The 21,084-nt window shown below is 33.0% G+C and overlaps 1 protein-coding gene across 7 annotated transcripts in view; it reads left to right on the top strand.

Annotated features, from left to right (window-relative positions):
• Window positions 1-21,084, top strand: part of LOC126743388 (uncharacterized) — a 347,135-nt gene that overhangs the window by 159,535 nt on the left and 166,516 nt on the right. For all 7 annotated transcript variants that reach the window (XM_050450456.1, XM_050450452.1, XM_050450450.1 and 4 more), the window contains 2 exons: window positions 17,341-17,502; window positions 19,000-19,238. In XM_050450456.1, the coding sequence (XP_050306413.1) occupies window positions 17,341-17,502; window positions 19,000-19,238 (401 nt within the window). The remainder of the gene's footprint in view (window positions 1-17,340; window positions 17,503-18,999; window positions 19,239-21,084) is intronic.

Genomic DNA, 21,084 nt, shown 5'->3' on the forward strand with positions numbered 1-21,084 from the left:
GAGCATGACAAAATAGAATATCTTATTTAGGCCACAGTTACCGGAAGCAGAGCTAGACAGTTGGTTGAGAGCTACCCGGCCATGAGTGAGAATTATAAGAAAATCGTAGACAGTATGCTTAGTAGATTCGGTAGGGAGGATCTACGGATCGAAGTTTATATAAGGGAGCTGCTGAAACTAATTCTGACAAATTCAACTTCAAATCAAGGGTTGGACATTGCCACTCTTTATGATAAGATAGAGACTCAACTGCGAGCACTTGAAACACTTGGCATTACTTCTGACAAGTGCTCAGCAATGCTTTATCCTTTAATAGTCTTGCTTACCAAATGAATTACTTAGAGTTTGGCAACGTTCTAACAATTTCAACATTTCAACTACTCTGTTACCTCGGAAGACGAAACGGCTATCGCTTCTCTGGAAATTAGGCTTAAAAACTTAATGAATTTTCTCAAGCATGAGGTAGAGAACGAGCAAAGAATAAATCTAGAGGCAGAGGGCTTTGGTCTTTCAGGTGAAAAATCAGCTGTAAATAAAAGCGGTGTTAGAAGAAAAGGGATGCTCACGGAAAATGACGCAGTTCCAACAGCTACAGGGTTTTTTTTTTTTTTTTTTTTTTTTTTTTTTTTTTTGGGGTCGTTGGAGAAATTCTTTATGAACACTGGTTACGCGGCGCCGCCCCCAGTACGAGTCGAGTCTGTTTCGTCCTATACCCACTAAAACTCCACCGCTGGGTGGTGCCTTGTGGCTCCCTACACTGCGGTAGGAACAGCTACAGGGTTAATAAATTGCGAGGTAGAGCCATGTATTTTTTGTGCAGGGACCCATAAAACCGAGTTGTGTTTGAGCCAAAAAGTGTAGAGGCCGTTTGAGGTGTGCTATTTGCAGCCGATCACATGCAGTTTTAATGTGTCCTGATTTACGTGGAAATAAGGATGTCAATGACTCTCTTAATAGTACTAACGAGAAAGCTACTCCCGTCAAAGACCAAACGTAGCTAACCAGACGAGTACACCAGTATTTTTGCAAACGTTAAGGGTAAACTTAAGGGTAGTAAATGGTTGCAAGAGTGTGCGAGCTTTGATTGATAGTGGCTCGCAAAGATCCTATATTCTGAAGAACACTGCTAGGCAGCTAGGATATATACCTAAACGGTCAGAGGAAATTATCCACTGCCTGTTTGGCGGACAGGAGGCAGCAAATACTCATAGTTGTTATGATGTCAATATCTGTCAAGGAGACGATTTATTTACATTCGAGGCCTTGGATCAAAGGAAAATTTGTGGTGAAGTTTCTCCGGTATATTATGGTGTTTGGACTGAAGAAATTAAATCCATAAATGTAGACGTCTCGGATAATCAAATCCCTGGACCCATTGAACTTTTGTTGGGATCTGACATTGCGGGTAAGTTGTATACAGGAGCACGCTATGAACTGACTTGTGGACTAGTTGCCATGGAGACGTATTTTGGATGGACATTGATGGGAAGGATACCAAATAAGAACCCACGTTCTGATGTAGTTCATTGAATTTATATGTCAAGGACGCTTGCATGAGCAACTTGTGGGAGTTGGAAGCAATAGGTATTCAAGCACCGCCCAACAAGAGAACTAAAGAAGAAATGGCTATGGCAGCAAAGGAGCTACTTTTACAGACAGTTAAAATTGACAAGGAGGGACGTTATGAAGTAGGACTTCCGTGGCTCGAAGGTCATCCTCCTCTCCCGAACAATTATAAGCTTGCTCAAAAAAGGCTGAACTCAGCTGTTGGAAAATTGAAAGGACAAGGCATCTATGAGCAATATGAAAATGTTTTATTCGAGTGGAAAAACGAAGAAATTATAGAAGAAGTCACTACATTGGCAGGTGAAGACATTAGCGAAGGACATTACCTCCGTCATCGACCAATATTAAAGGAAAATAGCGCTACTACGAACATAAGGCCTGTGTTCGATGCGTCTGCGCATGAAAAGGACAAACCGGTACTCAATCACTGCTTGGAGAAAGGATCAAACCTTATTGAGCTCATACCATCAATACTATTAAGATTTTGAGAGAATAGAATAGGTGTAGTCGCAGATATACGCAAGACTTTCTTACAAATCAAAAAAAAGCTTAAATGAACAGGATCGAAATTTTTTGAGATTTCTTTGGTTAAATGCTCAAGGTCAGGAGGTGATTTTGCGTCACAAAAGAGTAGTGTTTGGGGTAAACAGCAGTCCTTTTTTACTTGGTGCCACTTTAGAATTACATTTGTCTAAATGCTTGGAAAAAAGTTGACGAAGTGAAAACGACACGGTGCGGTCGTGTCTGTAGAATCCCGCGACGTTTTTCCTAAGAGATGTTCACTGTAATCAGCGAGAAGTTGGTATGTACTCTTAACTTTTACCTTGTCGATGTTAACTCTTGTTGGTGAAAAATGTTTGTTCTCTCAAAACATTTTTAAGGTGGGTGAATGTTAGAAACATTAGGCATTTATTTATAAATTTAAGCAAAAATATAATAATTTTTATTATATACCTAATAAGTTCACGTTTGTTTAAGTCACCCGATATGTGAGAAATATTATTATTCATATCCTGGCCGCCTTACAGTTTCGCTTAAAAAGAGGAATGTTTTGTTTAGTCTATAACTCTTGATAAGTACATATTTCGCGGGGCGAGCCACTGTCGCCTTACTTTGCTGACGCAATACTTTTGTAAGTTAGTTATCGAGAAAACCTTTCCGTGGTACGTTCGTTCAATTAAAGTTATATTTTAAAAATAATTCGTGTTTTTATTTCTTGGCCGAGTTATTTATAGGACCGTCGTAGACCAGTAAAACGGGTAGTTTTATTATGGTGCGGCACAATAACAAATATACTCCAATTCATTATAAATACTTAAAATTACTATATTTAAAGATAATTTAGTAACTTTATATTATACGAATAAATGATATATTTATTAACGTTAAAACAATTCGTTTTCATAATTGATGGCTTTAAATTTTTTTTTATATAAATAATTAATAAGCTATTTTTTGCAATTGATTATTTCTTTATCCCATTTTTATTTTTCTTTGAGTATGTAAGTTAATCCTGAACTAAAGAGCTACTTTTTGTGTAATGTATCGTGTTTTATTAATATTTTTAGGTCATGTATGCTTCCTCACATACTGAATTTGAAAAACTTGCAATGGACTTCTTAAATTCAGATATTAAACAAAACTACAAAAAAAGATTTGAAGAATTTTTAAGCATTAAACAGGAATGGGGAGGATATTTTAGACAGAATTTATTAATAAGAGAACATAATACTAACAACTATTCAGAGGCTACTATGAGAATAATAAAAGATATAATATTACAAAGGACCAAAGCATTTAACGCTGTAGCTTTAGTTGATTACTGTTCTACCGTATGGAAACAATATTGCACAGTCCGCCTATTAAATTTTGCAAGTGGACGTAAAGATAATTCATTTTATAAGTTAAATCTTTTAGAAAAAGCTGTCTCAGGATTTGATGTCACTTTAATAACTACATTGGATAATATTGTTTTTAAAATCCCAAGTCTCAAAACAGCAAATGTATTTTATGAAATTGATACAAACTTGGATTTTTGCACATGTTTTGGTGGTTTGCAGGGAGTTTTTTGCAAACATTAATACTTAATAAACAAACATTTTAAAAAGATTTTGCCAAATGCTGCTCCTTTATTAGCAATAGACAAACATACTCTTGCTAAATTGGCTTTAGGTGATGATCTAAAATCAGAAGTATCATTTTTTGAGGGTTTAAAACCAACAATTGGGAATCAAAATTCTGAATGTAAAATTATTATATCTTCAAATGATGGTACCTCTATCTTAAATAATATTGCCTTACATTCAGCAACCAGTGTTACTACTCAAATTAACGTTAGTGGCAACTCTCAAATTGATGTAGCATTTGAAAACAATATGGAATTATTAAAAGAAAATTTTAGTCAGATTTATAATCTTCTCCCACGAAGTACAGTGACAAATAATTACCTATCCCAGATAAATAGTAAACTATCAAAGATTTATTCTGATCAACAAGCAATAAACTTATTAAAAAAAGCTAACAGTCTTTTTCGTAGAAGGAAGGGGGTGTAATAAAAGTCCAACCAACATCAATTTCAAGAAGACATAATGGTGTTTCAAGAGGATGTAAAAGACTCAATTGCGGTCACCCTGCTTTATCAAGAAATTAAAAAAAAAACATCATATTTCAGAAAATATTTAAAAAAATAAGTCAAATGCAATACTTCATTAAGATATTTTAATAAAGATTTATTTAATAATTTTTGTATTTTATTGAAACCTAATTTACATTTTATTAAATTTGTATATACACTCTTTAAGTTACACTTCAGTGTTTTTTTCAATCCAAAAGATGAGTAAAACATTATTTTTTTATTCTTATAGTGCTTTATGAGGATATTTTACTATAAGATGACCAGCTATTAGGTACTACTAAATAAATACATTTTAAAAACAAATATTTAATTAAAAAAATGTGTTTTTATTTGCAATATGTCCATGCCTGAAACAAAAAGAGAAGTTTTTAAATAATTATGCCGTAGTGGAATGACTATTAGCTCAGTTGAAGAGGAGCTGATAGTTGTTTGATTAGTCTATTCATTTAAAAGAGGCAGAGCAAGACTACAAAACTACCCAGTATTTATGCTTATAATGTGTGTTAAATTAAATTTCGTCGACTCACTTAAATTAAGTGAGTCGACGAAAGATCTTATCATGGTACACATTTGCTTCTATCCACTAGCTTAGTTTGCTATCAGTCATGCGTTATAAGCATAAATATGTACATATAGGTAAAATAATGTTACTTACCTTAGTTACTAGAAGCATTAAGCCACGCCAAGCACTATACCATTTCAAATTCGATTTTTCATAAATTCCGCCTTAAAATAGGCACTCATGTGTTCCTTAATGTGTAGAAACTATGGCATATTTTAACAAAATGCGCTGTTAATGTCCACTAAACTTATTAAAAGCATAATAAAAAGTCCAGAGTGAAAACCATCTTTACTTAGCTTATTATTTATATATTAGGTTATTATTAGGGCCTCAGTTTATTTGATTTTATTGTCTTATTAATTACTATTTACAAAACACTTCTTTTTTCACACAACTAGACTGTCACACTCAAAACTGTTTTTTTTGTATGTTTTTGTTTTGGTTTTGATATTTCAATCATTTGTGTCAAGTAAAAATTTCAAAATTATCACGTGGCTTGTCACTACTCGATTATGCCCTGACCAATCGCGTGGCAGTATTGACTCCTGGTTCTGTAACGCTGAGGCAAATACAATATGCTACCCGTATACCGGTATGTATACCGTTGTGGCCCAAAAAGTAGTAATTTAATTCGGTATAGACTTTTAGGCTTAGAAATCTCAAGTTATTTAAAAACGTTAAAATTGAGATCTCGTGACGAAATCAAATTCGATACAATTTTTTATGAAATTTTGACGCTTTAGAGAATTACTTCGCGGAAGTTCTACTAATTTATTGTTTTGTGTTCCATCATGCTCAATATATTCAGAGACCATATGCCGCGGAATGCGACTATATAACAATTAGCAAATCTCAGTTTGTGACGCAATAGCTAGGCTCCACAGTAGTAAATGAGTAGAAAATCCCAGAAAAACTCGCTAAAACCCCTAAACGTCAGAAAATATTGTTGAAATATACATACCTGAAAATTTTGGGGTCGATGAACACGAAAAAATTAAAAATGTCGGGCGACTTTTGTAAGAAATCGTGTCTTGTGTTAAAATCAACTGACATACATGTTCGGCGTAGCTAAATACAAAAATAACGTTTACTTAAAAAAGCGGTCGACTTTTGTAAAAACTTGAGTTTCATATCAAAATCAACTCATACATGCATTTTCGGAGTCACTGAATTCGAAAATGATGTTCACTTCAAAAAAATTTTAAATGGCGGCCATAAAATGTCTATTTAATTGTTGAACATATGTAGGTCATGTTTTGAGGTCAACTAAAATCGTTCTAAATAACAAGGTGCCAGAGTTCGGCAGCTCGACTCAACGCTATTTTATTCTCGACCCTGCACAATGATTGTCTGTCTTTGGGAACTAGTCAATCTTTGACAGTCTGGACCTTTACCTTGATAACTGAAACTGCTGGAAATAATTCAGATATTGCACATCCCGTTAAAGAACATAACATTTATTTGAGCTCAACCTCTTAGCCTAGAACCTTGAACACTTTCTCTAATTGTGGGCCTTAAATGAGGATCCTACTATAGTAAAGTCGTCAATGTATCCCAAACAGATCTTACAGTCCTTTTAACATTATTTCGATCAGCCTATAAGCCTATTAAGCATCTGGTTATATTGTCAAAATCTTGTTTAGCCACGTTGATAAGCTACCGATAAACTAGGCAGAAACTTTTAAAGCCATTTTTCTTCTTTATCAGCTTACTGCTAGATGAATTGATGACGCTCTCCTTGGCTATACCTTGTTCTCAGCTTCCTTCCTCTTGATCAGTCTTTTAGTTGTCAGATGGGACGAAAATTTTCCACATTCATTTAGTGCTGGGCTATGTTGAAGTATCAAAATCATCCCGCTACTTATTGACCAACAGCATCGGCCTTCTTCTTGGTCCTGGCCTTAGAGCGGTGCTTGAAGACAGCTCTTCTAATTTTTGCAGAATTAATTTCCGGTTAGTTTTCTCAACCGCAACTTATCAAAGTACTGCTAAAACTTCAAGGGCGTCCTAATTTTCCGCCGTTCTTAACTCAGGACAATGGTCGACATTCATTTTCCAATTGACATTCTTCTTTTTTTGCGCCAATATTTTGACTTGAACTGGCTTCCTAGTGGCAAACGCTCATATATTATATATTATATAGTTTCAAAACAATTTACTAATTTTTCACATGAGACCTCAGATATTGCAAGCCCGTCGTATGCTGGATCTACATGATTCCCGAATGCCTTAAAAGAGCAGGAACAATCCCGGCGGTTAAGTTCGTTACAGTATTTATTCTAAAATATTTTCCGATCCAATGTTCATGATAATATAACCTCCTATATACAGGAAATGTTTAGATTCTTAAAGAATATCATTTAACCAAGGCAGATCCTGGGACATTCCCGATGAGAAAATAAATTTACTTATTTTGTAACGCTGTTTAGGCGTGATGCTGACACTTTGTACAAATACTCACATTTATACAGGGTGTAAATGGACTGAGAAAAATTCAGGAGATGCAAAAAAATTCTTAGGTAAATCTTAAGAAAAACACTTTATATGAACGTATGTCTTAAAACTAACTTTTCAGATTCCCAACTTTCAGACCGGGTGGTAAAGATTGAAAAAAAAATATAATGTTTTTTTTTTAAATACCTGTGAAATCCCTGTAGATATTTAAGTAATATTTGATATGCATTTTCTATGCATCAAAAGAAATTTTCTGAGGCTCACTATTTTTTTAAATTTATATCAGTGACGTTCGTGCACGGCTTAAAGTAAATATTTTTGATGAAAAATATTGTTTACTTAACCTTTTAAACTTTTTCGTTTTCTACTTAACCTTCCAAATAATGTATGAACCTATTAATCTGTATTTACCTGTTAAATGTTTGCTGATGATTTTTGGTTGATTGTCAGTCCTTGCCTCCTTTAAAGTAGAAGCTTTTTTTGTGTAACTTTGGTCCATTTCATCAAAATGGCAAATTATTTAAATGCAGAAATAACCGATATGCATTTTATTTATGGTCTTGCTAACGGAAAGTCATTGCAAGCATCTATGCTGAAATATACCCTCAACGAATAGCACCTCATCATACATTATTTGCACGCCTTCATCAAAGACTACGAGAAACTGGAACTTTTCAACCAAGAAATGATTGTGGTCGCCAACGTGATATTAGAACACCGGAATTGAAAGAAGTAGTACTTAATTTAATTGATAAACAACTTGACACCAGTACTAGAAAAATTAATATGCAGCTACATGTCAGTCATAAACGGTTCGGACTATTTTAAAGGATCAGTAATTATATTCATATCACGTACGAGTCCAGGCTCTATTATCACGAGATTTTCCCTTGAATTTTCTCGTTGGATGTTAGAAGTCATTAAGCAAAACCCTTAGTTTTTAAGGCAGATTCTGTTTACCGATGAGGCTAATTTTTCCAAAGAGGAATTATTAACTACCATAATAACCACATTTGGGCAGATAAAAATCTCTATGCTGTATCTTGACAACATATAAAACTTTCACCTAACTCGCGTTGACTGTCGTTTATATGTTTTTAATGTTGTAAAAAATAAAACTGATTAAAAGTCACGAAATGGTCCCTTTAAAGTTTAGACCCAAGAGAATACTGATAGTCAAAGCAAACCGTATACTGGCTTGCTATTTTAGAAAATTTTAACTACAAGGATTTACTATAATCTAAATTGGGGCCGTTAAATAAGATGAATTACTAAAAAGTACGTAAGTAGAATCTCTTAGGTAGGAATCCATAGTAAAATATTATATTCGGACTTTTATTGTCTTAATTTCATTGCTAAATTTAGCACGATGTTTCGGTTGGGAAATCTTTTCAATAGTTATCAAGTGTAAACTAACAATAACTATTCCATAGGTTTATATACTTAGAGATGTGTACCCAATCTCTTTTGGTAGGCATTGGTATAGTAAAATCTTTATTCCGAACTTATCTATTAATTAGTCTTAGTCATTAAAATCTGTCGAGTAAATAGCTATTTACAAATAAAAAAAATATTCACGAATAAATTATGTAATAGCTTTAAGTGATCAGCAGAAACATGTGGTTTTGAAAACGTATAGCAAAACCTATTCATTGTTTAAGAATCTCGAAAACCATGCTTATAATATGAATAATTTCCTTCTTACACTGTCACTATAATTGCTTACTAGCCAATGTTGTTTTGGCAGGACTAACTTCTATTTTAGCTTTTCAAATTCAAATTTTTTTAACAAATTCCTCAATAATTAATAATATATCCAGCTTGACCGGATTTAATTATAGATCTTGCAAATAAAATTTCAACATAAAAATTATTCCTTAAAGACTTGTGTAAAATTTTGTGTAATTACTTTTGGTTGTTGGAAGTAATAGCAGTTACTTTCTTAAAACAATGAAGGGCTAGAATTAGTAAGCAACAACAAATTGTTTGAGTTTAACATGTGCACAGGGACAAGGGAGGTATTTTGTTTTACTTATTCTAATGAAAATGTAAATATGTAAATTATTCTTCTAGTTTTTGTACTATTATATTCATTTTTTGTGGCTAAAAGTTAATTTATAGGGTTTATTTAGGATTCTACTTACGTTTGGTTTAATATTTTCATCATAGTGTCTAGTTTTTAATTAGTTCATCTTGTTTGTGAGCCCCATTTTAGGCTCAATTTAGGTTATTTGGGATATATTATTGTAAATCCTTGTATTTTAAAATTTCTGGACTTTATATATTTGCTTGCTTTGACTGTCAGTATTCTCCTAAAATTATTGGCCTCTTTCGGCAAAAACAATAAAGAAATTCTAATTATTTCGAAACTGTTACATCGGGCTTTAAAAGGAGGCGCTTGGTGACATTTCGTTCAGTTTTAATTGTTTAAACCGATTCCAAGCTGTCTATCGGTAATTACCGTTCCTAAATGGTTTTAACCAAACACGTCCAAGCGGTTATAGTTATAACCGCTTGAGATACGTGACGTCACCAATTAGCCCTTTATACGTCATCAATTTGGAACAGTAATTACCCACTTCCAGAGCTATTTTCTAAACGTCAAATGTCAAAGATATTGAAATAAGTGCGGGAAAAAATAAAAACAAACAACAAATTATTTCCTTTTTTAAAATGACACAAAATGTATTATGGCTAATAAGGCTTTTCTTTTTTGATATTTATGTTTAAGAACAAATTACATACAGGGTGTTCATTTGAAAACTTCCCACCACGGATTTATCGAAAATCACTGTTTAAAAAAAAAACGCCGAAATACGCCAAAAGGTTTGTCAAGGGGGACAACTTTCTAACCTAAAATTACTTCACCCCCTTTCACCCATTGCCCCCCAGGGTCATCCCCTTAAAAAATTTAAATGGTAAGGGGTATCGAGTAATAGCTTGTTTAAAAGGTCTTTCGAAGTCTTGACGTTTGATTTTTTTAAATCGGTCGATTCGTTTTTGAAAAAAATTAGAAAAATCTTTGTTTATCTTAATTTGTTCAGATAGAAAACAAAAACATGAAAATATCAGTTTTTATTTCAATAAGTGTTCAAAACGTTGCCCGTTTTTGGCCAAACAATGATATAGGCGATGTTCAAATTCTTGACGGACATTTTCAAAAACATGTGGGATATCATAGCAGCTGTCGATGATGCGTTGACGAAGTTCATCCAAATTTTCAGGTTGGGGAGTAAACACAATAGATTTCAAATGACCCCATAGAAAAAAGTCCAATGGCGTTATATCAGGAGATCTAGCAGGCCATATTATAGGCCCCCTTCGCCCTATCCATTTATCTGGAAACTCATCGTCTAGCCATTGCCGAACGAGAAGAACATAGTGAGGAGGAGCGCGCGCCGTCTTGCTGGAAATATATTTCAGACTGTATAATATTACTGGCGTCTAGGGTATTATTTGAAAACAAACAAAATGATGATAGTGACAGCTGACAAATTACGAAGTTACGTCAACCAAACACATCCAAGCGGTCACGATTGGTTATGTTATAAAGGGACTGTTCAAGGTGAACCAAGGGCTTAACCGCGGTTAAAACCGATAGATCGCTTGGAATCGGTTTAGTCAGTTTTTACCTTGGAAACAATTAAACGACAGACAAACAACAAACAAAGCGAGTTATAATTTTGACGTTGCCAATAAAGGTGTGTTCCTGAATTTTGGTACAATTTTTATTAATTCTCTGTTGTCAAGTTTACACGCTCTTCTATTTTTTTTAAAGAGGACATTTTCAGCTATATATCAACACAGATAATAATGTTAAAGTCGAAATTATACCTATTTGTAATGACGATTTTATTTATCTTTGTTTAGCATATTCCAAACAGCGGCGACAACAAACTTTTGAAAAAAATTGGTGTCTGATGATTATTCATCTTTTATACAGTGTGTCCCACTTAAGGGTTAGCCATCCCTCTAAAATTTTTGTTTCTTGACCAATTTTCAAAAATTTTTTTTTGTTGGATAGATGGTCAAAAATGGCACTTATGAGCCAAGTTCGACATTTAGAGAAAGCAGGTCATGACCTACTGTATTCAAGTTTGAAGTGCGAAGAATCGAGAAGTAGTATAAGCGATATTTATTTTTAAAAAGTGGTACTGGATTATTGTTTAGGACCACTTAAAACATAAGTGTACCAAATTTAGTTATGATAGTATACAGGGTGTTGAAATAAATTGGAGTCAAATTTTTAAAAGGCGCAATAACATTCTTAATCAAATACGAATATTTTTTAAATTTTTGGCTAATTGGCATGCGTCTTGAGAACACAAAGGTTGGAAATATCCTTCAACAAACAACAATCGATCATATTATCATACTATTTTGGGCTCAATTTGTTTGTTTTTTTATGAGTTTGTTTGTTAAATTCCAAAGATATGATTGTGTCTGGTTAAAAATTTGTGGGAATTTTACCCAAGTATGCTATGAAAGAAAATGTTCCTGACAGTTTGTCAAAGTTTTCATGCATTTAGTTCATTTTGACTACTTGTCGAACAATTATGGGTGATTATAATTTGAACGAAAGAGTTGAAGTAGTGCGGCTAGTTGGCGATGGAGTTTGAACATTTCGTGAAGCTGCGGCGGAATTTATCAGGAGACATCCTGGTAAAAACATCCACCATTCAACAATAGCCAGAATAAACTACAGGTTTGATCAGTCTGGTTCAGTAGGCGGAGTACGTCTTCATTTACATCGTAATCGAGCAAATAATAATAACCAAATAATTCTTGAATACTTTAATGCTAATCCGCAATCTAGCATTAGAGTTGCTAGTGCCAACTTAAATATTTCCAAAAATTGCATATGGAGGTGTCTAAAGAAAAATAACAAGAAGCCTTTCAAGCCTATATTCCTTCACACTTTGGAACACGGGGATAAAGAACGCAGGATGGAATATTGTTTGTGGTTACAAGGCGAGTATTTGGCTAACCCTACATTTTTGAAAAATATTTTATACACCGATGAGGCAACATTTACTACAAACGGCATTGTGTCATCTCAAAATATTAGAATGTGGAGTAACATAAATCCCCATTGGGTGATACAATGTAAAAGGCAGTATTCGCAGAAAATTAACGTATGGTGCGGTATCTTGAACGAACGTATAATCGGGCCGTTTTTCTTTAATGAAAATCTAAATGGACTTAATTTTCTTCGATTCGTGGAAGGTGATTTTAGTGACGTAATCGATGATTTGCCATTAGCCGAAACAAGAAACTTACACATACAATTTGACGGTGCGCCTATCCACAATGCAGTGGTAGTGCGGAATTGGCTAAATCAGAATTATCCGAATCGATGGATAGGACGAAACAGTCCATTAATTCAGTGGCCAGCACGTTCCCCCGACCTTTCTCCCTTAGATTTTTTTCTTTGGGGAACCCTTAAAAACAAAGTGTATAAATCAAGACCGCAAACTCTACATGATCTTTGTGAGCGCATTAGACAAGAGTATAATGAAATAAGCAGGGTACAGTTAAGAAGGGTGGTAGTAAACAACAGAAGACGCATAGAAAAGTGTACAAGAATTAATGGAGGACATATTGAAGGAACTAATATTTAGTTTTGTGGCATTAATTTTTAAATTTGAGCAAAAATAAAATACTAGTAGTGTTATTATCTTTGGTGTTAGGTAATTCCTTAAGGTAATTATTTTCAGTTTTTGCTGATAAGCCTATATTACATTATTAAGTAACTAGTGAAGTGTGAATTGCAACCTAACAATGAAATAAAACTACAAAATTTATAAATGAAGTTGTATTATTGTGAAGCCCAAAATAGTATGATAATATGATCGATTGTTGTTTATTGAAGGATATTTTCAATCTTTGTGTTCTCAAGATGCATGCGAATTAGCCAAAAATTTAAAAAATATTCGTATTTGATTAAGAATGTTATTGCGTCTTTTAAAAATTTGACTCCAATTTATTTCAACACCCATATACTATCATAACCAAATTTGGTACACTTATGTTTTAAGTGGTCCTGAACAATAATCCAGTACCACTTTTTAAAAATAAATATCGCTAATAATACTACGTGCCATTTTTGACCATCTATCCAACAAAAAAAAGTTTTTGAAAATTGGTCAAGAAACTAAAATTTTAGAGGGGTGGCTAATCCTTAAGTGGGACACACTGTATACTAGGTTATGTGAAATATCCGTCACTGTCAATCAAAAATATTGGTTTGTCAACTTCTTCTTAAAAGTTATTTCGAAAAGTGTTAGATAATGCCTAAAAAAAGATATAATAGGTATAATGAACAATCGCAGCCGATGATTTTAAATATATTGGCTTTTTTTCAACTGGAAAAGGAACAAGTCCGAAACGGAATTGCACTTCAAATTGAGAATGTGATAGAACGAGACGCAGATGCAACAAAATTGAGCACAACAACGATCGCAAATATAAAGAAGAATGGGATAAAATCAGATCAGGATTACGCAGCCCGTATATCTTCCAAGCAAAAGACAGCAAAAACCTAACTAAAATTGAATATTTTGAGTTTTCCATTGACGCCTTAAGAAGATGGATCAATAGTATAGGCTTCAATTGGAAAAAATCAAATAACAGAAAATATTTGATGGACTTGCCAAATATTGTTCATAAAAGAATCAATTTTTTAAGGGAGTATATCAAAAATAGAAATGTAGGTCCGGAAGGTTTTACTCCAGTTTTCATTGACGAGACGTGGATTTTTAGCAAGGGATCATTTCGTAGTAGCTGGCAAGATGACACCAAGCACACAGATTCAAGGAAAAACAGTGAAGGTAAAAATTATCTGGTTATCTTTTTAGATTTTTTTTTGAATAAAGACTATTGCCCTTGTAAGGGCCCTCTAACTTCATAATTTCATCTGTTTCATAGTTTCATATAATTTCTCTCTAAGACAATATGAGGGAATTTAACTCCATACACTACTCGTATGTGCATGGAACATTACTTATTAATTATATTAATTTTATGTTCTGGAAGAATGATTTTTAAAAGAAGAGAATTGAAATATCTTTTATTTTTAAGGTCGTCGTTATATCGTGGTCCACGCCAGAACCAAAGATGGCTTCATCAAGGGTGCAAGTTTAATATTCAAGAGTGGATTAAAGACGGGAGATTATTATGATAATATGAACAGGAAAAACTTCAAAAACTGGTTTAAAACTCAGCTGGTTCCAAATCTTCCCCCAAAGTCATTTATAATCATGGACAATGCAAGTTACCATTCTGGTTTATTAGAAGAAATCTCGAGAAAATCTTGGACAAAGCAGAGACTGACCGAATGGTTGAAGAAAAAGAATATTGGCTTTCCAGAAAAAGCCATGAAAGATAAAATATGGAGTATTGCACGCAGAAACTGCCCTAGTGAAAAAAAGTACTTTCTTGATGAATATGTTAAACCTTTAGGACACAAAATTTTGCGACTGCCACCATATAATTGCCAGTTTAATGCAATTGAAATGGTATGGTCGGAATGTAAACGAAAATATGATCAATATATTTCCAATTTTTGGGGGTCACCTTCAGAAGTTCTGACTACATGGGAAAGGGTAATAAACGAAATTTCTATAGATCATTAGCAAAAATATGTTTTTCATACAGAAAAAGATGACGAAGACAATATCTCTGATTTCAGTTCTGGCTCTGACAATACTGATGAGATTGATTAAACTTTTTTTGTTCTAGCAAATTTTATTTTATGATCGTCGTTTAAGTATTCAATCATATCGTTGCAATTTCATTAACTTGGTAATGCAATATGGCGTGTTTTTTTTTGAGTTTGTATGTTTTATTTTTTGGAATGGTATTTTCATTTTAATGTGTTAACATATTCCTTCAAGCAGCATTTTTTTTCATGAACAAGTAAATTAAATTGTCAGTATTTAAATTTTTCCCAGTGAGTTAAAATAATTTTATACCATTATTCACAATTTTTGTAAGCTCGGTTTTGTTACGTCTACTGCTCGTGCCGAATGCTACTTTTCAAATATGTTGTAGATTTGGTTTTTGCGGTCTTCTGCTTGGAAAATATATGAGCAGCGTATTCCTGATCTGATTTTATCCCATTCTTCTTTATATTTGCGATCGTTGTTGTGCTCAATTTTGTTGCATCTGCGGCTCGCTCTATCACATTCTCAATTTGAAGTGCAATTCCATTTCGGACTTGTTGTTTATGTCCCATGATTTATGATTAATTATAATAATATTTGGTAATTGTTAAGTTTGTTAATAATACAATAAATACTACAAGATTTTTTTAATTTTTTTGGGAATGAAACTAGTATATACACGAATATAAAAATATAATAATATGCTGCTAAAATAAATCATTTGTTAATTTCTGAACGTATAAAAATACATAGCAGACTATTAATTTCTGAAGGCGATGGTAATGTTTCTAACCTAATATTGATTGTCAAAAATATCTACGCCATACGTTTTTTCTTACCTGGATGACGTAACTACAAATGGGTATAATTTCGAATATAATTAAACTTATTGATGTTAGATTTTGGATTAAAAATAAAAAGTTGAAATAGATATATGTTATTATAAGCACAAAAATAGCATCTTCAAAGCAAAAAAAAATTATTAGCCTTCTTATTCCTAAAACCACTTCTGAAAAATTTGAAATGGCACCACCGCAGGCCAAATCTGATGTCCTCTTGCAAAATGTCATCTTGACAAACGGCTTTATGTTTACATTCGACATTTGTGAAGTTCTGTGTTTTGTTTTTTTTTTGTGTTCTTTAGTTTTTGGTTGAAAAAGAAAAAAGGTTGAGTAATTTCAGTGTTTTTCTGAACTGTTACGATAGTAAAAACATGTACTATTTGCGCCTTTCCATGAGAAAAAGGCAATTTAAGCCGATCTTTTCACAAGTCAATACTAATATTGTCTTAACATTATATCAAGGGACAACCGTCTTCATAACCCTAGAGTAATAAAAACTTATTAAGAAATCTATAATAATTATAAAATATTTGATTTCCATAAAAATGCTTTTCATTGAATAAGTACCTTTACGCTAATGAAGTACTTTACAAAAACGCATAAAGAAATCATAGACGGTAATATTGTTTATAATTTAAAGCATAATCTAATAATTATAAATATTGATCATGTAAATATTTTTTACGACGTCACTGGTAAAGATTACTTGTGTGACTAACCAATTCCAAGCGATCTATCGGTTTTAACCGCGGTTAAGCCCTTGGTTCACCTTGAACAGTCCTTTTATAACATAACCAATCGTGTCCGCTTGGACGTGTTTGGTTGAAGTAACTTCGTAATTTGTCAGCTGCCACTATCATAATTTTGTTTGTTTTTAAATAATACCCCAGCCGCCAGTAATATTATATGTAATTAGTTTTTAAACATAAATATCAAAAAAGAAAACTTATTAGCCATAATAAATTTTGTGTCATTTTTAAAAAGGAAATAATTTTTTGTTTGTTTTTATTTTTTCCCGCACTTATTTCAATATCTTTGACATTTGACGTTTAGAAAACAGCTCCGAACATGGGTAATTACTGTTCCAAATTGATGACGTATAAAGGGCTAATTGGTGACGTCACGTATCTCAAGCGGTTATAACCATAACCGCTCTTGGAATCGGTTCTTGTGTCGGTGGAACCAACAATGCGATCGAGCGGCGTAGCGATGTTGTTGCCCTTTTCTCTCATATACGTTATCTACATTCATTTAACTTTGAATGTTGACTTTTTTATAGAGTATCTTATACTATTTTATGAAAAAAAATGCTTCATATTTTATTAAAGACAAATGGTATTGTTTTGTGCCTTTCAAAATAAGCGACAAAAGTTCATGATATTATAAAGTGTTTTTTTTGCCGTTTCTACATAAGCATTTCATATCATTACATCAGAGATGTTGCAAGTGAACAAACTGCCTATAGTTCCACGGCAATGCTGATTTTAGCCTTTCAATGTTCTAAGGTTACTTTTCATCAACAAAATGTAACTTCTGCAACACCAATTATTTACATAAAGTATTTCAAGGTAAATTAGAATATACCAAATGCCATATTTACAACCTTTATTTCTTTAGGTACCAGGTGGTATGAAGCGGAGAGTATTGAGGTGGTATGACTATTCGTGGTCTAGAGGACGAATACAAGGTGGTGGTGATATTAATACAGCCTTAGGTTTACTTCCCGATAAATTAAAAACTGAATTAGCATTACATGTCAACTTGAGTGTCCTTAAAAAGGTAGGAATTCTATGTATTTTTAAAAGATTTTTATTTAGAAAATCAAAAACCAGTAAGTTGCAGAAAAAAACTTTTTGTATGACTATTACGAAAGGAGTTTTACTGACAATCTCAAAGTCATGGGGTCTTGTCGACTTTAAGTATCTCCGATTTTGCAATATTTTAAAATTTGAGAATAAAGAGTATTTTGAAAAGAATAGATTAAGAGAAAAAAATTTGCGGATTATTCACATAGGACGCTAAACAATAATATTAAATTATGTCAAAAAAGAGGTCTACTCCACTCTATTTGATGATCGAAACTCGTTGCTATTGATAACTACATTGTCAAACTTTTGACATATGATCTCGCAGTTGCCAAATTGTGTATATATGTATTATCAAGCCAAACCAAACCAACCCAACCGAAGCCAAACCAACCCAACTTTGATGAATGAACAATGAACCTCCCAACGGGGAGCTTACGCTCCCGTTGGAGAGTTGGGAGATTCATTAACACCCAAGAGTTCATCAACACCCAACGTGTTGATGGAATGGGAGGGGTGGAATGGGATGGGGTTTTTATATGTTATGATAATGAATGACTAAAAAAATACAGAGTGAATTCTCCACTTTAGAGAACACCACACCTAACCTCAACTCAGTTGTCACCTATTTGTTGACAAAACTAGTGGTATACAAGGTTATTCTAATGATTAATCGCGTCCTATAGTGAGTGATTTAGTGCGTGATAATACCCTTTTCGTGATAAAATTTGTCAAAGATATATATTATACACTCTTAGTCAAAGATATATATCGAAATCTACCCACTTTGCAAAAAACCCGACCATTTTTCGTTAGTTTTGACAAACGCCGCTAAACTGCAGAATTACCATAGTTTCATTTAAATTAAATAATTTTTCCAAAACTACAAAATTCTTAGTCGCAAAAAAATAAAAAAAGTAAAACTGGCACAGTTGAAATCTAAACCCAGGCCGACCGGCTCATAGTTCACTCTCATTACCATTAAGCCATAAAGCGCTTGTGGCGGATGTTCGAAAACGAGTTTATATCGTACATAGGTACACATTGTCATGATTTTTTTGTTTTTATTATTTTATTAAAGAAAATGTTATTCATCTTCCAATTTTTTTTTGCTTAAAAGAGTCCAAAGAAGATTAGCTTACTATTTCATATTCAAAAATGTTAAAATTCGGAGATACCTAAAGTCGACTAGAACCCAATAATGTTTGTTCCTCTCTTCTGTGATCTCGTTTTTACTTTATATGGTAGCGGCACCAGTAATGCTATAAAACATGAATTAAGGTATCTGAAGCTAGAAAAATAAATCATTTAATTAAATAAATATTATAAAAATTGGAAAAAGATAATAACAAATAATTTTAAAACATCGGTAATCGTAAAAAATGTATATATAAAAACAAACGTTGTTTCTACTCAAGCTTTTCATAAAAAAAAATGAAAACTAAATGATTAAGCATTATATTTATTTTAGGTTACGATATTCCAAGAGTGCCAACCAGAGTTCCTTAGAGATTTAGTATTAAAAATGAAAGCTTACATTTTTACACCTGGAGATTCAATATGTCGTAAAGGTGAAGTGGCGCGAGAAATGTTTATTATTGCTGATGGAATATTGGAAGTTATTAGCGAAACTGGCAAGGTATTAACAACAATGAAAGCTGGAGACTTTTTTGGAGAAATTGGTATCCTTAACTTGGATGGACTAAATAAGTAAGTGTTAGCCTTTACAAAAAAGGGTGTGTTATATTTAAATACATGAGGAAACTTATATCTGAAAGTATGTATGTGATGTAAACTGCTATTTTGTCATTATATCTAACTCAAAATGCTACACACAAGCACGTTACACTCCATATTAAATGGAGACGCTATGAGCTGTTAAAAATTTCCCTGTAAATAGTAAAAAGTATTGTCACATTATTTTTTAGTCTTGTGTTTGCACTCAGCAGAGGTGCAGTTAACACTTGCTTATTTTTTTGTTGAAATAATTATGCTTACAAATGTTTTTTTGTGAATAATACATTTATAAATAAAAATTAATTTGGAAGATAGTTTTAAGACAAATGATAGTGTTCGAAAAGTGGTATGGCTTACTTAAGTCACTAACTTTTCCAAAAATTATAAAAAACATGTACAACTTTTGTCGCCTAAATTGTATTCCCTTGAAGAATTTTTCCTGACCAAAAGGCTCAGGCTCAAATTATTTTGAATTCCTTTAAAGAAATTGATGGTGAGAACCGATTGGGAAGAATAAATAAATTCAAATTAACTATTGATACGGGTGATCACCCTCCATTTAAAACGAAGCTTTATTTACATTCTCCCTATATGCAAAAATGCAAAATATGCCAAATTTCAAATGACAAAGTGCTTGGTGTTCACCCACTCTTCTTGTTAAAAAAGCTGATGGTAAAATGCGTTTTTAAATCGTAAAATGAGTTTTTTTTTTGATGGTCGTTTCGTAAATGCTAAACATGATAGTTTAGCATTATCTCATGTCAACCGAATTTTAAATAATTTAAGAAATGCTACTTATATTTTTTCGATAGATCTTCGAAAAGCTTTCTGGCAAATTCCCCTGGATGAACATTCTAAAGAAAAAACAGCTTTTCCCGTAATTGGTCGTGGACAATTTCATTTTAATGTTGTACCCTTTGGGTTATGCAATGCCGCCGATATCCAATAGCGACTAGTTGACTCCATCTTATGTTCTAAGTTTGAGTCATTTATCTTTTGCTACATACATACTGGTCTGCTCTCCTACGTGGGACACCATTCTATTCATAATATTTTCTTAGCTACAGATCCTTCTAAGATTTAGGCCATGGCAAATTATCCAAGACCGAGTAATTTGCCTGAGGTCAAGCGCTTCATTGGCATGTGTTCTTGGTATCGAAGATTTATAAAAGATTTTTCTATATTGCTCAGTCCCTTAATTTCTCTTTTAAAATGTAAACGAAATAAAGGATATATAGATAAAGAACGAGCAGATTGAATCCTCTATCCTAGCTATCACAGAAAAATTAGTGAGTGCTCCTACTTTTGCTCAGCCAGATTTTTCTCAGAAGTTTGATGTTACAGTCTGACGCTTCAGATATCGTTATTGGTAGGGTTGCCACGAGACGAGATTAAGAATTGTCTCGTCTCGTCTCGAAAGTTCGAGACAAATATTTTTCGAGACGAGACGAGACAAGCTTATGTCTCGTCGAGACAAGACCTTATCTCGTCTCGTCTCGTCTCGTCTCGTTTTGTCTCGAAAAGTTCTGATACCTATGTAAAAGCCCAGGATAAAACTTGAAAATTTAATAGACCCCAATAAACAATAAACATATTATAGGTAGTTAAGTATGAAAGTTAAAAAAATCATATTCGATTTTTAAATTAATTGGGCAGGTAGGCATATTGGGAAAGATTTTTTTAAGATTTAATAAAATATTTATATGAGCACCCCATTAAAGTCATGCAAAACGCATTTTCCAACAATTTATAGTAAGCAATAATATAAAGCAGTCATAGTGTTTTTATAAAAGCGGCAATAGCGGAATATTGAAAATAA

Source organism: Anthonomus grandis, chromosome 12 (genome assembly GCF_022605725.1).
Source record: "Anthonomus grandis grandis chromosome 12, icAntGran1.3, whole genome shotgun sequence".
NCBI classification, from domain to species: Eukaryota; Metazoa; Arthropoda; class Insecta; order Coleoptera; family Curculionidae; genus Anthonomus; species Anthonomus grandis.